This window comes from Telmatherina bonti (assembly GCF_933228915.1).
Source record: "Telmatherina bonti genome assembly, chromosome: 17".
Classification (NCBI taxonomy): domain Eukaryota; kingdom Metazoa; phylum Chordata; class Actinopteri; order Atheriniformes; family Telmatherinidae; genus Telmatherina; species Telmatherina bonti.
In genome coordinates, this window is record NC_136615.1 from 16386029 (window position 1) to 16410324 (window position 24296).

Consider the following 24296-nt stretch of genomic DNA (forward strand, 5'->3'; position numbering starts at 1 on the left):
AATAAAGTGGGGGGACCCTCATAAAGATCTGCTGTCAGGAAATAGAGGAAATTGATCTTCAGCTGATGGACTGTTCTGCTGGATAAATAGAGAAGGGTGGAAACGGTTGTACTGATAATTAAGACTGACAATCTCACAGGGAGCCTGGAAGCCAAACGTCCAGAGGGCGGCAGCAGCGGCTGCCAGCTACGTTTCAGACCCATTGTAGCGGTGCTGTTTTCCCTCAGTAAGGTCTGACAGGCGCGGTTTTAGTCACTTTTAATATGAAGAACCAGAACCCCAAAACCCATAATGTTTAAACTAGTTTAACCTCCAAAGCTGCAGCTATCCGGAGTCACTACGGCAACTCGAGAGTCATAACACAGAAGAAGAAACATTCCCCGAAATAAAGCTGCTTAAAAGGTTAAATATGGATCAAAAACAGGCAGATTTATCTTATGCTGAAAGGTTCTGTACCTTGGTAGAGAAAGAAAGAAGAAGCAGGCTAAATAATAAATATTTGGTTATTTTAAATAGGTTCTTCTGACCTCAAATTTATTAAACATATGATTTGACTCAATTGTTAAAATATTTAAAAAAATTTTTTTTTATTGATTTACAATCATTTAAAGGGAAGGAGTGTTCTCCTTTTTTATTTGATAGGCTATAGGCTACTTCCCATTTCTTTCAACTTTACCTTTTTAAAAAAAAAAAAAAAAAAAAAAAAAAAAAAAAACTTCCCCACTGGTTGTGTGTGTTGTTTGTATTTGTGCGCCTGTGCGTGTGTGTGTGCGCGCCGTGGGCTCCTCTACACTCGATCTGTGTTGTTTGCGCAACACAATCACATTTCTTTTAAGCGACAGGGTGTCTAGACACACACGTGACCGGGCGCGTCAATGCGCACTGGAGACTGGAGACGGAGCAAGGGCACCCAAACCATCCGCCTCATTTCCAGCCAGAGAGCCCTTTACCCCCCAACCAGATCATTCGTCGGCTCGCTTTCTTTCACACACAGCCACGGAAAACTTCGTGTGCGAGACGAGCTTGGATTATTTTCATCCGAACGGATTCCGTTTGCTGAAATAGGTGGTCAGACTCGGTGCCTGGACGCAAAACGAGGGTCTCTCTCTCGCTTTTTTGCGTGGCTTTACAAACGCAACTCAACTCGGAAGAGAGATTCGGACGTGGATTTGCTCACTGGCTCTGCGTGCAAGGCTCAGTCCAGCCAGCGGATCACATCTTCGGCAGTCATATAGAGACTATAACGGATAATTTAAAAAAAGAAAAGAAAAAAAAGAAAGCCACCCCCATCTGCCTGGTGGAGAGCCCTTCTCTGTGCACTCGGATCAAGGATTTTGTGGATTAATGCTCTTGAAGACAGAGCGGCGAGCTTCAGTTTTACAAGGGATAATTGCGACAGCGTCAAGGCATAATTAGGCCCCAGTTTTTTTTTTTGTTTTGTTTTTTTTTATACACTAATATCCACCAGTTTCTTTCTTTTACTGGGATAGAAAGATTTTTTTTACCCTGTTCATGTGATTTTAAAAGATATGCCCAGAGTGTGTTTTTAAACAGGTCTGTTGCACATCACCCGCTGGAACTGTAACACATTCAAGCTCCACGCAGTCTGCTCTTGGAAGAGGTGCAGAAGCTGCTACAGTCGTTATGGTAAAGTCCCACAACAGCGGAAGGTGATGGTAATTTATTCCCGGAGGGAAAGCTGACTGTCCCGTGAACCCCCTTTTTAATTTTTTTTTTGCAGATTTAGTGTGCAGGAGAAAGCAACAGAGACTGGCGCATGCTACAGATTTCCTCTGCTTATCCAGCGCCCAGTTTTTCCACCGTATCTTCTCAGGCTGCTTGTCATTGCCTGGACTCGGATCCCGGAATCTTCATGATTTGCGGACACCATGCTCGTTTTTTAGCCGGGAAACCCTCTTTTCGTCCCGCATGTTTAGGACCAAACGATCGGGGCTCGTCCGGCGACTCTGGAGGAGCCGTGCGCCCGTGGAGGGCGACGGGGAGACGGATAGAGGGACGCATGGCTCCGGGGGCTGCTGCATGGGCAAAGCGACAAAGGTGGCCAAGTCCAACGCAGGGTCGGAGGCTGAATTGAAGGCGTTGACCCACTCGGTACTGAAAAAGATCAAAGAAAAACAGTTAGAGGTGCTTTTGCAGGCGGTGGAGTCCAAGGGGGGTGCCCGAAGCCCCTGCTTGCTCCTGCCCAGCAAATTGGACGCCAAAGTGGGTCAACAGTCTTACTCTCTCCCCATGCTGCTCTACAAAGTGTTCAGGTGGCCGGACGTCAGGCATTCCTCGGAGCTGAAGAGGCTGTCTTGCTGTGAATCCTACGGGAAAATGAACCCAGAGCTCGTTTGCTGCAACCCGCACCACATGAGCAGGCTCTGTGAACTTGGTGAGCAATGTGATCATTAAAGGTTATATTTCTGATGTTTCTTTTTTAACAAAAAAAAAAAAAAAAAAGTTGTAAAATGATGTTTAGCTTTCAGGTGGCCGTGCCTCATGTTAAATTAGGTTCCAATTCAGCCACATTGACATAATGTCAAAGAGTTACAAGGAGTCCTTAAGTAGTAATTAGCCTAATTCAAATGACATCACCTCTGTGGCACAGTGGGTTTGAGTTTCCATAAGGTCAAACCTGACCCCAAGTGCGTGAGGAGTGTTTCTTTTTCATATTGTCGGAAGTGTGGCGTCATTTTGGTCTTTATACATGCAAATGGCTCGTTTTCTTTTTGCGTGTGTGCGTTTAAATGTGTTATTAGACCGTCGCCCAACGTTAAAAACACGCTGTGTGCGCTTTGGAGGTGCCAAAGGACGTAGATTAGCAACTTCATCAAAGCCCCGCTTTCCAAACAAACAGCCTGGCTGCTATTTCAACATTTCATAATTGGCATTTCCAAAGTGCAGAGCGACTCAGCCAGGGCTTCACAGTCTTTCCACGGGGAAGTTTCCAACCTCTCTCTCTCCTTTTCTCCCTCTCCGTCTCTCTTTCTCTCTATGCATGTGTGTGTTTGTGCGCGCTTGCTTGGCGTCCCGGGCCAAAAGAGGCCCGTATCTCAGTTTGTCCTAGACGCTGATAGTGGCCCTTCTGGCGCCAGGCGGCCCCCTGTTTATCTGCCTGCCAATGAAAGGCAATAGCCGCCCGGCCGGCCTCACTGCCTGCCTCTCCAAGCAGAGCTGACAGACACAAATCTTTTTCCCTGAAGAATGACAACTCTTATCATAAAGTTTAGATCTCTCCCTTGTTTTATTATGATTTTTTTTCCCTCATGCAACTGCTTTTTTTTCCTCCCCTTCCATGCAGAGTCTCCTCCTCCTCCATATTCGCGCTACCCCATGGACTATCTTAAACCACCAGGTGAGCTTTGATGTACATGAATAAATACATGAACCCACATGTTTCATTTATTGCATGCATTCTGTTTATGTTTTTTATTTCCATGACATTCACATCTAAAAAGCAATATGGTATCCATGAATGTTTATGTTGCCATCCAGATTTGCATTACACAGTCATATAGTCTTGCACTCTTCCCCTGCATTGCATTTGTGTGTGTGTGTGTGTGAGTGTGTGCGTGTGTGTGTGGGTAGGAAATGGCTCCACGTTATGTTGTGATTTATGATAGCAGTGGTGTGGCACGCCTGGCTGGCTGGCCAATTCTATCGTGGCTGGCAGCCAGAGCAAGGCAATACAAAGTTGAGATACCAGCTATAGACTGACTGGCACATCACCGAGGGCAGTGTGCATGTCTGACAGGGGGAGGGAGGAGGGGTTTGTTTGTGTGTCCATCTATCTATTGTGAATCACAGCGCTGAGAGAAAGACAGACAGGCAGACAGCAAGGTCTCTGGAGCCAGCCAGCCTTTATCAGCTGAACCGATCAACAGATTAAGGTTTAGTGCTTGTTTGTGTGTGGTCACTGTCCACTTCTTGTGTTTAGGTGGATTTTTTGGGAATGGGAAAGGGAGTTAAATTTCTTCCACTCTCAAAGAAATGTGATGACAATAGTTCTCAAAGTAATTTTGATCCGAAGTGTTTTCTCCCTCCACCTGTGCCGGACTCCGCATGGGGCTCTGCTATAGTGGCACAAAAGGGCATCATGTTATGTCATTGCCCATTAAGTTGGTTTTGACGTGTGTTAAATTTCACGCTATAACCAGAATAGACTGCAGAGGAAGAGGCCGTTTCTTTTTATGCCCCAGAGAAAGTGACAGCGTTATAAGTGACTGTGTTTAATTATCTCAATCTCTCCCTTGCTTCTTTGCTCATTTACCCATCTTGGTGTCTATCAACGCATAAAGAGCTCAGAGTCGCTGACCAGTCAGCCGACCAGCCAGCCAGCCAGTCAGGAGAGGGAGAAAGTGGCTTTCAGTGAGTGGAAACAATAGGAAGTCATTGCAGCTGCAGCTGTGGTTCTTCAGAAGCCCTACACCCTCCCCCTCACTCTGTCTTTGTCATCTTTATTTATCCAGCCCTAGCAATATTCTTGCACTTGAAAAAAACAGCTCCAAAAACCTTCAATGCTGGCAGAATTGATCTAAAATATTGACAGCGAAATCCTCTGCACGCTCAACGTGCTGCTGATATGGTGGAACTTGTAGTAGGGCTGTCAGTGTCTCTACTAGTTCAGCTGGAGACTTTCTAGTAATGAAAGGAAACAAGATGGTAAATAAGAAATGCTGACGGGATGCAGACAAAGGAAATGATTATACAACTCATGTTACCACCCTGTTTCCCCTCACAAAGTGAACAGACACAACCTGGGTTGCTGTGTGGGAATTAAACAGGAGCAACAAGTGCAGATAAATCTTTGATTTCGTATTGATATGTATTTTAAAGTATTACATATTCAAGTCTAGCTTTTCCTGGAATTCAAGTCTTCATGTTTCAGTCAGTGCAGCTGCTGTTGTAGCTTAGCAAAGGAGATGCTGCCTGCCTGTCAGTCAACCGGTATGTCCGTATTGGTGAAGGGAAATGAGAGACATTTTAACTGGACAGTGGAGCATGCTGGGAGGTTAGCTCATACAGATGTACTCATCATGCAGAAAGATGTACCCTACCTCTCGCTTCTGGAAGCTGTCAATCGTTGACCCTTCTCATTAGATGAGATTTCGATTCATGTACCGAACCGGGCTGCGATGAAACATTAGGAGTTCCACGCGTTAGCTCGAAGAAAGGCGATGAGATGTTAGAAATGATTGCATGAAGCAGAAGAGCGATGGATTTTTATGATGCTGCTTTTATGATGCCAGTGAGCAGGAAGTGGGGTTATATGTGTCAGGGTGCCTGTCCTGCTCCAGCAACGGCGGTCAATATAAAAAGCAGCCCTGGACATAAAAAGCTACCTTGTTTCAGCTCTGGGGAATATAAATCACACATTGTTTGGCTCCTTCTCCATGATGCCCCCTCAACCCTGCGGTCAGCTGTGAACTGTTGCTCGGGAGACCAGGGCAAGGCTTATTGGCAGCCAATGAAAGCGATGCAAGCTGAGTTTATGCTTGTGCATCTCTTTTCCATGACCACAGCAGCATGGGCTGCATCCAGGCAGGGCAGGGTGGAGGGGGGAGTGGGTCAAACCGCCCTGGTCACTGCTTCATCTCGCCCAAAAATGGAGGCTTGTATGTGTGGATTGAATCGTCGTGACCGTCGGGATGCATCCACTGCTGCATGTGCGCGCATGTGGCATCCATTAGAGCATTCAGAAAAACTTCGCTTTAGTGCCATTATTCAGCCGGAGTGGAGGCGACTACCACCGCACACTGCGGTTCGGTGGATGGGAGGTGTAACGCAGTACTGACGTGCAGCAAAAGGAATGTATCATTAGTGAAGCTACCAGCGCCTAGACTGCTCCCAGCGGTGTGCTTCTCCACTCAGCACACACAGCGGTTCTGTTAAAGCCCCATTCAAGTGTCGTGTTGGAACTAGTCTACATTACAGGTCTTAGTGGGAGTTTGGCACTCGGATGCAAAATAAGGGCAAATGGGTGGTGGTTGGTTGGAGGGGGGGGGTGACATTTTCTTTTTCTTCTCTGTCTTCCATAAAGAGGATTTCTAGTACCTTTCAAGGCCTATGTAAGCTCCTGGTGTCTTATTGTTTTAGCAGAGATTGAATGCAGCACAGGTGCCGCAGACACACTTCACTTACTTTTCAGGACGTCTTTAAAAAGAGCAGGAAAAGAATCAATTATGACAAAACTAAGACCAAGATCAGTCTTCTTATATATTCTATCTGTGTTTGGTTATTGAGCTGGGATGAAAATGTCCGGCCCGAGCTCTCGCCTCGGTCATTAGCAGGAAGAATACAGCTCTTTCTAGATCAGCAGCTCATCTATGCAGGGGAGCAGGGCTCACGTTCCTCCCAAAGCACTGGATTATGCGGGATTATCAGGGGTGTAAGAAATTCTCTTCTGTGAGTCTTCTGTGTGTGTTTGTGTGTGTGAGAGCGTGAGCTTCATCGTCAGCGTCTTCATTAGGCATTGATTTCACCCGAGTGATTGACAGCCTCACAGCTGCTGCTTTGCCGTCTCCTCTCACACATGAAAATGCACACAGAAACACACTGAGTACTAACCCTAAGTGTCTCTTTCCATCTTTCCATTAGATTCTCCAGACTCTGGACCTTCATCCAGTGATACTGGAGGAACGACATACTCGGCCCCTGTGGGGCTTTCAGGTAAAAAAAAAAAGAAAAGATCTCCACAAATACATCTCCTGTTTGTATCACCCATTTTTCTCCACTCTTCCACTATACAATTTTCCTCCTCTTGTTTTCTTTTCCCTCTCCTTTGCATTCCTCCCAACACACACATCATCTCCCCTTCATACTTGTGATGATGAGGCAGTGATTGTGGGGGCCCCTGCTTCCCCTCTGTAATAAAAAAAAAAAAAAAAAAGCTAGTGAAGGAGGGTGGTGTAGTTCTCCCACATCCACATAAATTCCTCCCTCCTGGCTCTTTGAACAACGCTCCTCTCTTCTCCTCTTCTGCCATTCTTTCTCATCCCTTTTTTACACGTAGTGTTGTAATGGAAGACAAACACGCTGGGCTGTTGTTTGCAGAGGAATATGCTGAGTGCATGTGGTATTGTTGGGGGGGAAAGAAAAAAAGGAGGTTTCAACTGACATTTGAGTGTTTGTTTCGCTGTGTTTGCGTGTACAGGGGATGTCTTTGTAGACGAGTAACTCTCCTCTGGGCTCTGTGTGGATAAAAGTGAGACACAGGCGCCTTCTTTCTTCCAGCTCTTATGCAGGACATGTTTTGGGCTTCCTCAGCTTTTCTCCCATAATCCCCTTTGGCAGTGTCGCCTTCCTCACCCATGGCCCAGTCTGCAGGAAACAGAATAAGATGATGCTCATAAGGGAGAGAGAGAGAGAGCGGGTTTGCTCTCCACTGGCTGGGATTGCTCTGTGCTTTGCTTTCCTTTGCCTCAGATGGTTTTCATTACTGGGCCTTTAAAGCCTGTTTTATGTCAGTTGGTGTTCGCTGCCCGTTTCCCCCCTGCCTCCTTTGTTTGGTGGTCATGTGGGTGGAGGGTTTAGCCTGCCTGTGTGTGTCTGTATATAGGGGGAAGAGCAGGAAGGGGAGAGATCAGAGCGATGCTTAAAAGAGCAGATGATCCAAAAATCAGCCTGTCCTCTCCTCCACCTCCTCCTCCAGACCATTAGATGGACATTAAAGTCCTCCCCGTGTGCATTAACTAAAGACACGTTTTAGACAGTTCAAACTGTGAAACCCAAGAAGTGGAGTCTTAACAGGCGCCCCCATGCTCCCTCCCTTAGTTTTTCCCCCTCTCTCAGTACGCCACCCCTCCTTTCTCCTTCTCTTCCACCTCCTCCCCTGTTTTCCTTCCTGGCGTGGACGACATGGCAGTGGCAGCCAGCGCTTTGGTGAATGGGCCTCCTCAGTAAGAGCAGCAGAGGTAGAAAGGCTGGGGCATGATGGCCGAAGCGCTCTGCCCTCATGATTTCCCTGGCAAGCCAACGAAGAAAAAAAAAAAAAGGCTAATCCATTCCTCTTCTTCCTCCCTCCCTCCTTCCCTGCTTCCCGGCTTTGCTCCCTCCCTCTGGGGCCCTGACAAAAGAAACATGGCTCTCCCAGAGGCCCGTTGCTGACCTTCTAATTCACTCACTCTGCCCTTTTTATGTTCTTCTTCAGACATATTTTCAGAGCCAAGAGAGGCAAAGACTTAAAGTCAGCTAGAGCGCTGCAACTTCTTCTTTGCATTGTAATAGTATAATTAGTACTTGTACTCTTTGAGAAAGAGTGTGAGTAGATTGGTTAGGCAGCTGCAGCTCAGGAAGAACAGAGAGATACCTGAAAAAAAAATCTTTGTTAAACTGGTCGGCGCTGAGGATATGGCGTCCATTCCTGTGTGTATGTCCTGGAAAAAGCCCACATGATTCAGGCGGGGAAGGAGTTAAGCGAACTGCGACAGCGACAAGCGCAAATGCAAACTAGGCTGCCTGCCAGGCTAGCAGCTCCAAAGCTCCCTTCACTGGCTCACGTCATCAGCTTGGAACAGAGCAGAGAGGAAGGGAAGAGGAGAAGACGGCTGGAGCCGAGTGTTGGGGCAGCGATCTTGGTTTAAGCTGCGGTGAGGACTTAGCTCAGAGGTTTAGGCTAACCCAAGAACTGAACAGAGAGATCTGGGGCGTGGGTTGTGAAATGGAGATCAGGTCAGGGTCAAGAGGGCGCTGGAGTGTTGCTTATGAATACGTGGAGTATTCACTAATTTTGAGTTATGAGCAACTTAAATAGTTCTCATGTTGCCAGTCAAGTTTAAAGAGGTGTAGAGCTATTTTTTTTTTTTTGTTGCTTAGATTTCTAAAACTGACAATAACGCTTTTGTATGGTTGACCGCAGGAGGTTTGTGAGTTTGGACTTGGCGTTTCGTACTTTTTGGTACCTCTTATCAATATAATAGATGTTAAAGAAAAGCAGCTGTTCACAAACTTTGTGACAACATATCATATTAATCGGATCTAAGACTAAATAAACAGGATTATGAACGCAGCCAGACACTGTAATATTTTCTGATCATTACAGTTGAGGATCAATATCGAGCCACAGTGTACACATACGTCTTCTTTAGTAGAGGTACAGACTTCTGTTTGTGCCAGACGCTTGAATGTGTAGCATCGGTGTGTTATGTGTCGGTGGCATGCCTGTTGGTGCCATCGGGGACAGACCCAGAGTGCCTGTGTGTAAGAGGATACAGCCGGGCTGTGGTGACATGCATGCACGCACGCACACACACACACACGCATTCTGACATATACACATGGGAAGGCAGATAGAATGACCCGGTGCGAGTCCTGGCGCGCGGCCGACTGTCACACAGGCGCTTCCTCCCACTGCAGGTTAAATTTAGGCCGAGTTGTATTCTTATACCACCAGCCATTCACCTCACTCGACAGACAGTCGGCCAACCCTTCAGTCAGTCAATTAGTCATCCAGTGAATCGGCTGGAAGTGTAACCTTCATCAGGGGCTCTGATGGAGATTAAATTTAGTCTTGGCACCTTGGCTCATTAAATCAAACTAGCTCTGCTGTCATATGGAAGGCCCCAAAGAAACGGCCCATTTTTGGCGCAGACTCTTGGATAGAAAAAGGCCCGTGTGTGTTGTTTTTGAATCTGCTTGTGATGATGTATTTTCAGGAGCTGAGGTTTCAAATTGCGCGTTGCCAAAATGATACCCAAGACAAGATTTTTTTGTTTGTCTTTTTCTTCAACTAATCTTAAGTTATTAAGATGGCAGCACTGAAACAGAGCAGCCTCAGTCTCCCTCCTCTCCGTCAGCATTCCTGCCATGTTTGGGTTAGCATGGAGAGGAAAGGGCTGCGCAGGATATGACCTCATGTCTTTGAGGAAAAGGCGAGTGGACAGGGAGGCAGCCGAGGCCTCATCTTGACAGAAAGCAAACACTGAGGTGCACCAAGCAGAAAGATGGGAGGGTGTGAAACAAGAAGGGGGAAACGCTGAACATGCCTTGTACTTCGGCGATGAGAAAAATGTACATGTATCGCTTTTTAAGAGAAAATCGGCACTTTCTTTCCCAAATGAGAGATCGTCATTTTCCATGTTATTGTTTATGCTTGAACAGTAAGAGGAAGGAAAGAAGAGGGGAAAGAAGATGGCGGCTTTGGGTGGAGGGAGAGGTGGCCAGCAGCTCTGCTCTGTTCTCTGTAATTTGGAGTTTGTGTGTTAGCCAATGAGTCGAGAAGAGCAGAGCCGGGCCGCTCCGTGCTGGGCCAGGATCTCTCATTACTCCCCACTTCCTCTCCTTGCACGGCAGCCAAGCCGCCTCCTGGCAAGGGACTTAATTTTGGTTTTGGCCGTCCTCTGTTCCCCACCCTGTGTCATTATGCTGCACAAATCGAAAAAACAGCACGCAGAGACAGCAGAGGATGGAGAAGGGAGAGGGTGGAATAGAGTGGGCCTCACTTGCATGAATTTAGGTGTTTCTTGTGCTTCAGATGCTTCATGTTGTTGCATTTACAGTTAAAAGCAGTGCCCAGCCTCTGTGTAGCCCACTGACTGAAAGGAGGGCTATGCAGAGTTGGCACCAAGCCAGAGCTGGAGGGAAGCCCAGAACAAGACTAACATTGTTTTGGTTTGCAGTCACTCTGTGGAAGTGGATTTTGACATTACCTCCATGCATGAAACCAGAAGCAAGAGAAAGAGAATGTGTGAAGGGGAAAGAGGGAGGGAGGGACTGAACCTCTCTGTAGAAGGACAGAAAAAAAAAACGGAAATGGAAATAAGTGGAGACATATGCCTGTAAACCTGTGTATGTGTGTGTACGTGTGTCAGATTTCTAGTGTGACACACAGCACCGCTGTCTCCACCCTCCTGCCTGCTCATTCATGTAGCCAGTTTGTCTTTTGTGTACTCTGCGGTGGAGAGGTGCCTTTGTGTGTGTCAGTGACAGAATCATCCACATTTCTATCAGCGCTGGCATAACCACACACACATGCAGGCAAATGCAGACATACAGAATAGATAACAAGGTGAAAACAGCAAAATGCTCAACCCACATCCAACTGGCTCTGCTGGATGTCTGCAGTTCTGTATGTGGTGTGTGTTTTTGTTTTTGGTTCCCACAGTGTTTTAGTGCCACAACAATGTAGATGATTGTTCAGCTTGTCTGTCCATCTGTCTGTAGTGCTCTGTGTGTGTGTGTGTGTTTATGTGTGTATTAAGGGCCTGAAGATACTGATCTTGCAGGTAATCTCCTGACTGGTGTGTTTGCAAAAGTGAGCTGATGACATCACTCCAGCCTGCCTGGCACCCTGTTTCCAACTAGCTAGTGTTTATTTGTGCTGTCACCCTGGGAAATCTGGACTGCAAAGAGGGGTGGTGTATATTTATGTGTGTGTGTGCATGTGTGTGAGGGTCAGCATGATGAAGTGTTGGAATAAGAACTCAGTGGGAATAGGAAGGAGGTGTTATCAGGGGAACAAAATGTCCCTTTATCGGATTTTCATGGAACTGTGCCTCCAGATGGATGATGCTTCCCAATTAATAATGAAACGTTCCTGGGTTTTTTATCTCGAGCTGAGGAACACACGATCTCTCTGTGACATCAGGAATTGTAGATTGTGTAATTGAGGTAGTATGTCTATAGACAGAGGCAAACATTTGGAAAGCATGCACCATTTCTTTTTTCTTATCGCCTCCCAGCCGTGGCCGGATGGTTCATGTTAGAGATGGCGTGTCTGCAGCTCATTCTCTCTATCTTTGTTTCTGCAAGGAGTCAGATCTGCAGATAGCGAAACTGTGCCACTCCCCTATGTGGTTTTCCTGCCATCAGGGCTTATTTAGGTTTCCTGAAACGGGGGAAGGACTTAACAACTTACGTAACTTGCTACCCTAAAGCCGCACTTCCTCTCTTGCAGCGACTAAACCCACTACCACTTACCCGCTTGACTGTTTCTCACTGAAAGATATGCATTAAATATGTTGTATCCTTAAATAATGTAAATATTGAGCTCAAACAACACATGTGGCCTACCTTGTGTACTTGGTAATATTTTTTTTATGTGTTTTATAAAGTGTTCATGACTAATATTAAAGAAGGATTTCCTTTTATTGGTCACATTACAATAATTACAATAGCTCACATATTGATCAGTCGTTGTTTTGATGGGTACCTCAGGACTTTATTAAATGTCCTTGTTGAGCAGGCGATAGTGACTTTGTCATACGTCGCCATCCTCTCAGCACCATGCGCCTTCTACGCTGCCAGTAAATGAATCCATTAGTGGGCAGTGCTGAGTTCTGGGTTAACATCCGCATTTTGACGTCAGTTTCAGACACCAGTTGGTGGCTGCGATGCACCTCTGTAAAGTTGTTTAACTGCTACTGTCTCAACACGGCCGACACACTAACACAGCCTTTCTTCCTGCTTCCATGCTTCCTTTTCATGTTCTCTGGTTTGCTCCTTTCAATGGTCGCATGTCAGCTATACAGCTCGACGTTTCTTGTGGTATTCTTGCGTGCATCAAATTACATACGCAAATAATGCGGGAGACAGAATACAGTGTCTGTGTAGCTTCTGTGTTGAGCATAACTGGGCGCTTACTGAGTGCTGGTTGGGAATGAAAACTTCATACTTAAAAGGAGAAAACATCTTAATGTGTGGCTTTTCAAAGAAATGAGCTTGTCAGATCCATGTTTCTGGCTCCTCAACTAGCTTGAGGCTACTGGTTCCCATTCTAACCTGACTTTTCAATGGTGAAATTGAATTGTGAGTAATATATGTTACTGGGTTTTACTAGAAAGTGGATTATGATGAATAAATACAGTAATTTTGCTTAAGTCCAGATCAATGGAAAGAATTAAGGAAATACAGTGCAATAAAAGTTGATAAATAACACAATTCAGTCTGAATTAATGACATTTCTGCCACTGTGTGCTCAGCTAAACTAATCACAAGCGAGCAGACTGAGTCATTACCTCTCCGCATCATCACTTAAAAAAAAAAAAAAAAAAAAAAAAAGACCTCAAACCAAACCGTGTGCGGTCTATGATTTAAACTTACAAGGCTGTGGTGTTTCATTGATGTGAGACAAGGACACTCCTCTCCTCACTGCTACACAGAAACGCAACTGCTGACCTTTCTCCAAAGTGGTCGCTTGCCTTTGAATTTCTTGCTGAAGCAGAAGGCGAAGCACATCAACAACCCTCAGCAGACAAGAAGGCTGCTGTTGAGGAGTTTTCTTCACTCTGAAAGTCAAAAAAGAAAAAAAATAAATGAGAGCAAACATTTTCTGAACAAAAAGGGAGAAATGCTAGGCTTTGACTGCTGATAAAAGCACACACACACACACATACACACAGTCTTGAATATATACAGCATGGCAGCAAGAACAAAAGGAATGCCTCCGGGGTGACCCTTGACCTTTGGAATAGACTTTCTCCAGCTCCAGAGAGGGTGTTGACTTAGAAAATAAGGCACTGTGAAAAGCCCCCCCCCCCCCCCCCCCCCCCCTCCTCCTCCCTTGAGCTGTTTCCTTCATGTCTTCCTCATTCCCCTTTTCAGCTGCTGTGTGTGTCTGATGACGACAGGGTCATTACACGTCTGAGCTGAGACAGGCACAAACACACACACAGAGCTCAGGGATCGATGCGAGACTGTCCTCAGGAGCCTCCTCACTATTTACCGATGTTGAAAGTGTTCAGAACTGAAGGTTGGAAATTGAGTGCGTGCATGCGTGACAGTGTAAGTTTGCTGACTTCTAAGAATAGCTGCAACCTGGTGTATATGCATGTGTGTGTGTGTGTGTGTGTGTGTGTGTGTGTGTGTGTGTGTGTGTGTGTGTGTGTGTGTGTTTGGAGTCAGACAGAGGTAATGATTAACCTTTCCAGACTGTGTTTCTGGCCCTGAGAGTTGCACCCAGTCTGCCACCCCCAACGCTTCTCCTCAGCTGTCCCTCCTCCCCTCAGCCGAGTCCAATTGTCTCAGCTAGCGTGGCGTCTGCTCTCTAAAACAACAGGGGAACCAACACTCAGTCAGATCCGCTGTCTTTGGGCTAAAAAAAACTGCACTGCACAGGAGGTTTAATTGATAACAGATATTTACACTTGTCTGGTATGTTGCAGTTGCCCACCAATCCCCCACATTCCTCACAGAACATAAGCTTATCATCCATTAAATATCAAGAAAACTCACGAGCAATACGCTGCTTTTGCTTCCACAGAACCACAAATACTAATATCCATATTTACTCATCCTCCCTGGTTCTTCCAGTTTCCTGCATTGCGTAATGTGTCTGTAAGAAGGGATTTTGTTACCATTATCATCTACTGTGAAGCGATAGAAAACATTTCAGCTTTTTTAAGTGTCTGGCTTTGTAGTGAACAAACAGGAAAAGTCTTTATTCGGAATGGGGGCTGCATGTGGACCCCATGGGACAAACCAATATGGAACAGCCCAGCAGTAGACAACTGACTGAAGCAGAACAGAGGGTTTGGGGTGACAGATGGCCGCAGGCTATCAGCTAGTCAGCTTATCTCCAGCAAGGAGAGGCCCGAGACACAAGAGGGCTGAAGGGCCACAGTGCAGACAAGCAGGTGGGGAGGCAGACATCCAGCACGCAGACGCATACACAGACATACTGTAAGGTGCATGGGTTGCGGGACACGCGGTGCAACTAGGACGGCGACACAGACACCTACGCAAGATGCATCTGAAATAGTGTCAGGCTGTAACACGAGGAGCTTGACGCCTCCCTCGCGGCGGCGTTTAAAAATTAAAAATTCAGTTGAACGAGCCCTGCACTTACAACACGGTGTGTTGACACAGGGCCACTCAAATTATCGGTGTGTTTTTATAAACGCGTGTGTTGAACAGCTTTACTCATGCGACGTAAGCTCATCTGCTGTCAGAACAAACTGTGAACATACTCTTCACATGGCGACTCGGCCCGTCTCACGTTCCCTCTGCTGAGATGGCGAACAGAACAAGTTTGGCTTTGTTTACCTGGAAGAGACATCCGAGCTTGACAGAAAACTGCAGGAGTCGCTGGTACAAACTGGAAGCATAGCTACTGTTGAACAAGTGTTTATCATGTCGTGTTATGCAAAGTGTGAGGCGTAATGTTGTCTGGAGCTCCACTCAGACAAGATTAAAAGCCAAGATATCAACCAATAATCTGCCTTTTTTTCTGAGGACTGAACACATAATGCTCTGTCTTCACAATGTGCTATTGTTTTGTGCATAAGATCTGAATATCTGTTCCAGTGCTCTTCTAGCTGACCTTTTATTTACTTTGTTTGACTTAAAGTCTTTCCTTTTATCCCTCCATCTTTTCTCTCCCCTCTGCGGTTCTCATCGACCACCAGTCTGAGTTTCTCAGAGGGGAGACAAGCCCACAAGTCAGGAGAAACGGGGCAGTTAGTGTAGTCCTGAATGGCAGGGTGTTTTCAGACTGCAATGACAGGCTCAGACAGGCAGCCGCTCTAATGAGCTATGACGCCAGGCTCTGTCTCTCTCAGCAATAACAAACACACACACACACAGGGCCCCACAGGTGAGCTCTACCAGCAGGCCGATTGTCAGCTGTTAAGAAAGTCCATAATGTCCATCTCCTTATCAACTATTGCTGTGCATGTATATGTAAAACATGCCAGGATTGGAGACTGACTGACATCTTCTTGAGACACAAAGACACTTTCTGTTTCTTATCTCAAAGATAAATTCTTCTTTTTCCTCCATTTAGTCGAGGGTAGATTGCCGGGTACTCTAGTTTCCCGTAGCACCCCATGAGGATGGATTTACGATAAACTCCCTGAGGCTTGGCTCAGTCCAACTTCAAAGAACACAGCCCCTCTTGTTTTATGGAAGGCATGCTTTCAGTTTTGCTGGCCCCCTTCTCTCTCCTCTGTTTCTGTCTCTCTTCTCCCAGTGTTGTCCCCCCTCCCTCCCCCTTCCCTGCTTCTAATGAAGGGTAATGACAGGCCAGGCTAAGTCTGCTTGGGCCGGCAGAGATCCTGCCACATTAACGTTGCAGTTTGTCTCAGACGGGACCTTCCAAATTACCAGTTACATTTACAGCTCCTGCCAGATGAAAGAGGGAGGTCGAATGGGAAAGATGGGTGCATCTGAAATGACTATGAAAGGACTGTGTTTCTTTTTTGCCTGTATATTAATCCATCCAGCAGACTTTCTTAAGCTCTGGATGTGTCACATAGGCTGCGTATACCTAAAGGACCGAGCAATGAGGTGATAACCCTAAAAAGCACAGGAGATGCTTAGAAGGACAGGAGAGGAAGCAAAGTTGCAAAAGTAACAGTGAAAATATGTGAGAAGCATTCCTTCTCCTCTCCACCCCACCTCTTCTCTGTCTCCCTATATTTCCCTTGCGCCTGACTGGCTCCCACTTTTCTGGCTGGGAGTAGCTGGGAGCCAGATTTCTGTGGAATAGAGATATGAAGGGAGAGACGGACGGCGCAGGAGGCGCTCTAAAGGGGAGGAGGAGTTTGGAAACTGGAGCGTGGCCAATGCTACACTTCTTTTACGCTAAGTGGAAACTTTAGACTGGTGAGGCCTCGCTTGTCAACGATTCAGACACCAGGGTTCGAGAGTTAACAGCCTGCCTCACTCATCTGCTAAACATGGTTTATGCGTTTGTGTGAAAGCCCTGCATCCTGGCGCTGCCACGGTTACCGTGGCCTCATCTTTGTCAGTCATAGATTTTCATTTCCTTCTGCAGGGTGAAGTATGTTACTGTAGAGACGATCAGGACAGCAGATTGACGTCAGTACACTGGTGGCCACGCCGCTACAAAAATACAGACAGCCAGACAGAAGATAAGCATTTAATGCTTAGATAAATATTGTACTGGATATTGTGTGGAGACTTGCCTGGCAGTGTCTCTGAGCTGATTTTCTTGTCTGAAGTCCAGGAATTCCAACACGGTTTTCCTGTATGGCAAAAATTGTGGATGACAGTTCAGTTTTGGCTTTTGACTGAAGCAAATCCATCCTCTTCCAAAACGGGGATAAGAGAGAAGTTGTTCAGATGTAACAATATTGAAGAAGCTTTGTGGTTTAGATTTAGATGACATCTGATCAGAAGTCTTTCGCTTACTCATACTTTCCCCTGTCTTCTTTTTCCTCTTCATCTCTTCATCTTACAGACTGACATGTCTTTGCCATTTCCTCAAGCCTGAACATCTCTTTCTGTTTGTTTCCTCCTTTAGATTCCCTGGCATTGCAGGAGTCAGGCGAACGGGCCCATTGGTGCGTGGTGGCATACTGGGAGGAGAAGACGCGCGTTGGGCGCCTCTATTCGGTCCAGGAACCCTCCCTGGACATCTTCTATGATCTACCTCAAGGGAATGGGTTCTGCCTGGGCCAGCTCTGCTCCGACAACAAGTCTCAACTGGTGCAGATGGTGCGGGCTAAGATCGGCTATGGCATCCAGCTGACACGCGAGCCAGACGGGGTATGGGTCTACAACCGCAGCTGCTACCCCATCTTCATTAAGTCGGCCACACTGGACAACCCGGACTCGCGCACACTGCTGGTGCACAAAGTGTTTCCTGGATTCTCCATCAAAGCTTTTGACTATGACAAGGCCTGCAGCCTGCAAAGGCCGAATGATCACGAGTTCACGCAGCAGCCTCGCACAGGATTTACGGTGCAAATAAGCTTTGTTAAAGGCTGGGGACAGTGCTACACCAGACAATTTATCAGTAGTTGCCCGTGTTGGTTGGAAATCATCTTCAACACCCGATAGCAGCAGCCTTCCTCCTTTTCTTCCACACCTCTTCTGTTCCCTTACAAAAAGACATAACCTGATTTCCTCTCTTTTTGATCCAGAGGCTGAAAAGACAGAAGAAAAGGATTTAGAAGCAGAAGAAAGTTTAAAACCCACGATGGACTTTGTTTAATAAATGACTGAGATTTAATTAAATAAGAAGTGAAAAAAAATGTATTTTATGTTATATATAAATATATTATTAATTGTAAATATGAAGACGTTTTATATGCATCATTATTTATGTATTGTGCAATGTGTTGATGAGAAAAGAAAATAAGATGCACTTTGCTTAATATAAATGCAAAACAAACAAATGCCAAAATAAAAATAAAAAATACAATTAATATATCCTGGTTTTCTCCATCTTTGATCTTGTGTTGATTTCATTACGTTTTTACCAATGTCCGTTTTTGTGCATGATTTAAACATGCTATTAAATGAAATCCACATGTTAATATTTTTAAAAACCCTCTTAATTCTGACTTCATTATAACCCGAGTCAACATTGGTTAAACTTTGTGTCACTGAGGGTCTTTGATGTCGTGCAGTGGATCTTAAAAGCCTTTTTCCTCGAAGACAAAATGACTCATACTGTGACAGAGCCATAACTCACTGTCGCTGTCCCTACGCGCTCGTTATGCCTTTTAAATTTGTCTCATTTCTCCCGAGTTATTTGAGGATGAATGTCCCTCTTCCTCTCCTGTCATTAACTGACTCAGGACATCACAAGCAGGAAGCAGTAATAACAAAATTCAGGAACCAATAAAGTCAACAGCGGGTCTGGCTTCCTGAAGGAGTCACTTCATTTATAACGCTGATAAGAGAAAGGAATGTCATGTTTCAAGTCTAATTTTAAACCACACCTGAGGAAATTAAGAATTGTTGGAAAGAGTGCTGGAAAATTATAACTTTGCTCAGGGATCTTGGATATCAAAGGATTACACTGTGAAATTGCTGCCCTATTTATGCTTGTTGGGATATCTAAAAACAAGACTAAACAAATCTCCTTCTGACAAACATATTCTGTGTGTGTGTGTGTGCGTGTGTGTGTCTGTCTGGGCCTCGTCCTGTTGCTAGTCAGATGGGTGTCTGTGAAGAGGATTACTACTGTAAGCCTGCTTTACCCATACAGTCTCCAAGCCCTACATTCACAAGACCCACTTTCCATGCCATCCACCCGCCATTCTGTGCTTTATTCAAGAACTAACTTTAACTTATGATAGAGCTCAATAGCAATTTAGAAAAACCATGATGAAATCTCAAAAAAAGATTTGAAAAATTCAGAGGGCAGTTATATTTCCTGTTCATCAAGGTAATTTTGGGGCATTTTCTTTGATGAGAGACATGAAGAATATTTGTACAGTGCTGTTTGGCAACTTCTCAGGAAATATTTGTTCAAGGATGCATAGTCATATTCTTTGCTTTATCATTATCCTAAACAATGGGGCCCTCCAGCTATGACACTGTTTTTATTTTTGTCTTTTATTATAAAAACCCATAAAAAAAAATGCTGACAAAGAATAATTACTTATACGAAACACAATTTCTACATGGTGGAAATCTTTTTTCTTTAGTATGATGCAAATGAAACTCATGGCTGTCTGCTTAGTAATCCCATCCTGGTTAATGCAACTAAAGCGGCTCGGTGCCTTGCGTGTGTGCTTGTGTGTGTGCACTTGTGGCCTTATATCCATGACCCATGACTTGCCTCAGACAGGGTGACCCCAATTCAATAATTCCATTCATTACAGATGTTCTTTGGATGTTCTTTACAAGTGTTTGTGAAAACATCTAGGAAAAACACTTGAATAATTTCTAAGCTAGTTCAAGAATTATCATATGTGTTTACATCTGCTTTTTAGGAGAGAAAACGTTAATAACTCGAAGTTGAAGTAAAAAGGCTTTGTTTTGTCCATTATCGGGACAAAGTATGTTCAAATTAATTGATGAAAACAGATTTTATAGAGACTTTTGAAGAGCAAATTAACTTTTCTCCTTTTTGTAAATAGTAGAGCTAATGAGAAGGTGAAATAGCACCCCCTCTGGTCAAACACCAGTAAGTGCAAAGCGTCTGAATATTGTTTGTTGATTGAAATTTATGAATTTATTGGTTCATTTGTTTAAAAAGATAAATATATTTACAATCAACCAGTCTCATGCATTAAGAAAATAATATAAGCAATGTTTAACTTTAACCAGCAATATCTGGGGGTGTTACCTAACTAGCTAACTGAAGAGATTATTACTGATATGGATACAACATCTTGCAAGGAATGCTCTCACATAACTGTTTACAGCCATCGTTACCTTGCTAGAGTTTGTTTTATTTTATTTGAAATGGTCAAATCTGGGGATGAAGTCAAGAATTTGGATAGAGCACAATGTTGAAAGCAGGTGGCTCTTCCCAGGCAAAACTGAAACATACAGCTATGTGCAGGAGCAGCTGATTAACAAGCTCATATTTAGTGGTCTTCTGCAAAATTCTTCAAATTTAATCCAAATGCCTCCAAATACAATCAGCAATGTGTTTCCTTTATAGGTACATGAATTATATTTTACAAGCCATTTTACAAGTTTTACAAGTCAAATGATCTCATTGATAAAGATGTGTTTTCTTGGAATTTGTTATTGAGCATATGTTTATGTTTTTATATTACAGCACACTGAAATGCATTTTATTTTACACAAGTTTGACTATATTCGCAATCTGGTTATGCTGATTTGTATTCCTCACACCTGGTTGCAGGATATGACTACAACCGGGATTTTGAACATTCCACCTGTAGCCTCAAAAAACATCAAGAAAGTGAGTGAAATATTTTTGCGTGTGTGTTGGTTTTTGTCTGACTTCACTAATGCTCACACAAATATTTTAACAACCTGTGTGGCCACACAGGGTGTGGATTTTCTGCTGATCAAATGTAGAGTGAGCTGCTGGAACAAGTTTGCATGTTCAATCATTTTGGCATTTGTGGTTTATGGTTGTTTGTTGGATGTGCAAGCATCTACTGTCATTAAATTCTTTTTCCACCCATCAACATTATTTCCCAGGTGGTGCTCTTATACGCAGATTAGGCTGGAATCAGTCATATGACAAGATGACTACCAAGTCCTACTTAGTGAGAAGCTTGTTCTAGAGACTTTTTTGCATTTTGCTGAAAATTAGTTGACTTATCTTCATTCAAAGGAAAGTAAAAGCCTAAACCAATGTGTCGCTGTATAATCCACCAAAAATGAATGACTAAATAAAAAAAGTTTAGTTTAAAAAATATGGTTCCCAATTGTTTCTTCCTCACATAATGCCAAAGTATGCCTTTTTAACACAACTGCACATAAGTGCAGCATAGTAGCCCACAGGCACATGTGTCATTTTATCACACTGATAAATATAGAAATGCTTGGTTTTTTGCATGACGTTTTGTATTGGTGATAATAGGTTTTGAAGATATCTACTGTATCGTTGTCTGGTTAAAGAAAATGAAATTTCCAAGTGCAGTGCTTGTGAAATTTTGGCCACATGTTGCCAAAGGCGCTCAGTGTGGCGCAGATAAATTTAATAACCAGTGATAAAAATATTTCCATGGCTGTTCTGGGTATTTCAACATAATGCTTTGTTGATGAAAGAAGAGTATACTAGTTGGAACTGACGATGGTGAAGTTAACCTTTTGCACATCTTTATGGCCACAGTTCTTGAAATTTAAACCTCCTAAATAGCTAAATTTCTCTGTCAGCGTACTGTACTTCAGTGGCCTTCTTTTCTGCAAGCCTGAATAGTTCACCTTTTGAGTATCCACTGACATTGTGAGGTGCAATTTTGTTTTTACAGAGCAGAAATGCTTCCAATATCTTGTTTACAGATGTGTATGTGTGTATGTGTGTGTGTGTGTGGTCTGTACAGTAAACCCTCCAGGCCTGTCTGGGTGGGGTTCGTGGTGGTTGTTTGGCTTGTTCTTATTGTGTGAATGTGCCATGACCTTTTCATGTCTGGGATTACAGCAAAGCTTGATGATGTGCTGGTTAGAACTTCATCCTCCCAGCAACAAGGTCACCGGTTAGCGCTTCAGCTGCAGATGTGTTCAAAGAGTTGCCTTTGTGTTCTCCTCATATTCCTCTTCAGGTTTTCCAGTTTCCTCCCACCATCCAAAGACGTGTAACTCTAAATTCTTTGCAGGGGAGAGAGTGAATGGTTATTTGTCTCTCCATGCTAGCCCTCTGTTAAATTTGCGACCTGTCCTGCGTGGACCCTCACTCTTGATGGCTGATTTCTAAAAGTGATTGACCTCAGCTTCCCTTTGGCTCTGCATTGGACTAATACAGCAGAAAAATTGTAAACATCTCCTTGTTTTGGTTGTTTATTTGCTTAAACGTGAGTCACATGAAATTGCATTGGCATTGGTGCAGTATTTCTAGATCTAAATATTCTGTATAGTTGTCCATGGAGCTGTTCATCTCCATATCATTTGCTCACATCTGAGTATGTGCCCACGCAAGTATAATCATCTTCTTTACTTTACCATGTGCCTGCATGTGGAGGTGCAGCATAAAGTCCTGTGCTCACAGACACAAAGCTAACCCCCACCCCCCTCTTCCTCATCCTGGGGAGGGTGGATAAGACAGTCTGTCCAACTGCCAGCTCCCAGCGGGAGGGGGGCTGGGGCTTGGATTGGAAAGGGAGGTTATCGTGGAGATGGGGTGGGGACAGTCTAGCCATGTTTACAAGCTGGAGGAGTCGGTTGGGGGTTTATAGAGGAGGACAGTCACTTCTGGTATTCATATGCTTATTTAGCCTTGTCATGGCCTGCAGTGATGTTTTAATCTAACCCAGACAAATTCTATTAAATAAACATAATATATGCACACATTTTGTGGCAGAAGTCCACACAGACATGCACACGAGCAATGTATGTTACATTCAAAGAGACAGCGACTCCTATTTCAAAGTCTTCATATGAACTGCGGTCAATTAACAGATATTGTTATATTAAGCTGACAGCAGCATGAACACAGCTTGCTGATATTCATTAGGAAAATTCTTGGGGCACAGCACTTTCCAAGTGATGAATTTTGAGCCAATATTGATCTGCTGCAAGGAACAGTCACACCCAAGACTGCTTTTCAGTGCACTGCATGCAGTTTTAATAAAAATTTGTGTGTGTAGATTAATAATCGTCCTCCATGCAATTATGCCATTACATACATTTGCATATGGGCATAGAACAGTGTGCATGCAGCTCCTCCACATGTTTTTGAATGAATGTGTTTCTTTGTTGCTGGTGATGTTCAACTTTACCTGTGCTATCAGTGTGCATGTAGTAATAATAATAAAGTATAATTTGTTTAGTACTTTTGAAAGTAATGCTACAAAATGCTTTTATTTGGCTTAACAGTCGCTCGCTTATGAGGAAAGCACTAAGTTCATCCTGAACTTTATGGTCCCTTGGACATTCAGAAACAGCTGCAGTAAACAGTTTTGTCATGGTCAGTTATTCTGCAAATTATTTGATCTTTTTTGTGTTACGATATTTACTTTATTAACACCAAATACAATAGCTCTGTAGATGAAATATTTATTTTATATTCAACCATTTGTTTCTGCCGTTAAGAGGTGAGATGTATGTTTTCCTCATTGGCTTCTTTTGGCTTTAATCATCTTAAGATCAATAGCTTCTTCATATTTCATGCATAAATCATAAAAAAACAAAAAAAATCCCAACATTTTAATCTGAACTTTAACCCAAAATCTGAGCAGTGGAATTGCCGGATTTTAGAGAACAACCACAAAGATCCGGCAGTGATGGTGAGATTAAATTTCACTCTTTTAGTTTTAGAGACAGCAAGCATTACATTTCCTCCACAGAAAGGAAGCTAGCTGACTTGATTGACTTTTGACCAACAAATATCATGCCATTGATAAGATCTCATACAATTTCTAATGTAATCTTTAACTGAAGCAGCTGCAGCATCTTCCTGGCACCATTCAGTCTCTCATAACCTTGCCTTTGAAGTGGGGAGCTGCCAAAATTTAAGCTAAATAGGTAAACAAGCCCAATCATATCAATAATTTGTGATAAATTCATTTAAAGCAATGCTTCTATTTTTTCTGAGGCTGGCGTTTCGATTTAATAGATGAAACAGAATGAGTCATTGTTTGATGAATATTTACTGAAACGATATTCCACCCCAAATCTGTCTTTTTGTATAACATAGTGACATACAAAGATGCAGCAGCTGCTCTGTCTGCAACTGCATTTTGGTGAAAGTGTGACTGTTTGGACATGCATATTACACCCCCAATTTATATATTATTCCTTCTACACTCCCACACACATCACATCACATTAAATCATCAAATACATCCCCCATCTCTCTCCTTTCATATGGTATAGTATGTGTGTGTTATTAACTCAGTAAATCAAGAGAAATGTCAGTGCACACGGTACACGTAAACTATGGAAAAGGATTGATGGGTGCAATATTAACATTAGACAAGTGTGTGATGATGACCGTACCCCCCCCCCTTTTCAATTAC

At 43.9% G+C, this 24296-nt stretch overlaps 1 protein-coding gene across 1 annotated transcript; it reads left to right on the forward strand.

The window, feature by feature from the left end:
- Window positions 1-983: 983 nt before the first annotated feature.
- smad7 (SMAD family member 7) lies at window positions 984-18078 on the forward strand. Its single transcript, XM_079256189.1, has 4 exons — window positions 984-2395; window positions 3305-3358; window positions 6601-6672; window positions 17204-18078. Exons 1-4 carry the CDS (start codon window positions 1930-1932, stop codon window positions 17740-17742), a joined length of 1131 nt encoding a protein of 376 aa, XP_079112315.1. The 5' UTR covers window positions 984-1929; the 3' UTR covers window positions 17743-18078.
- The last annotated feature ends 6218 nt before the right edge of the window (window positions 18079-24296 follow it).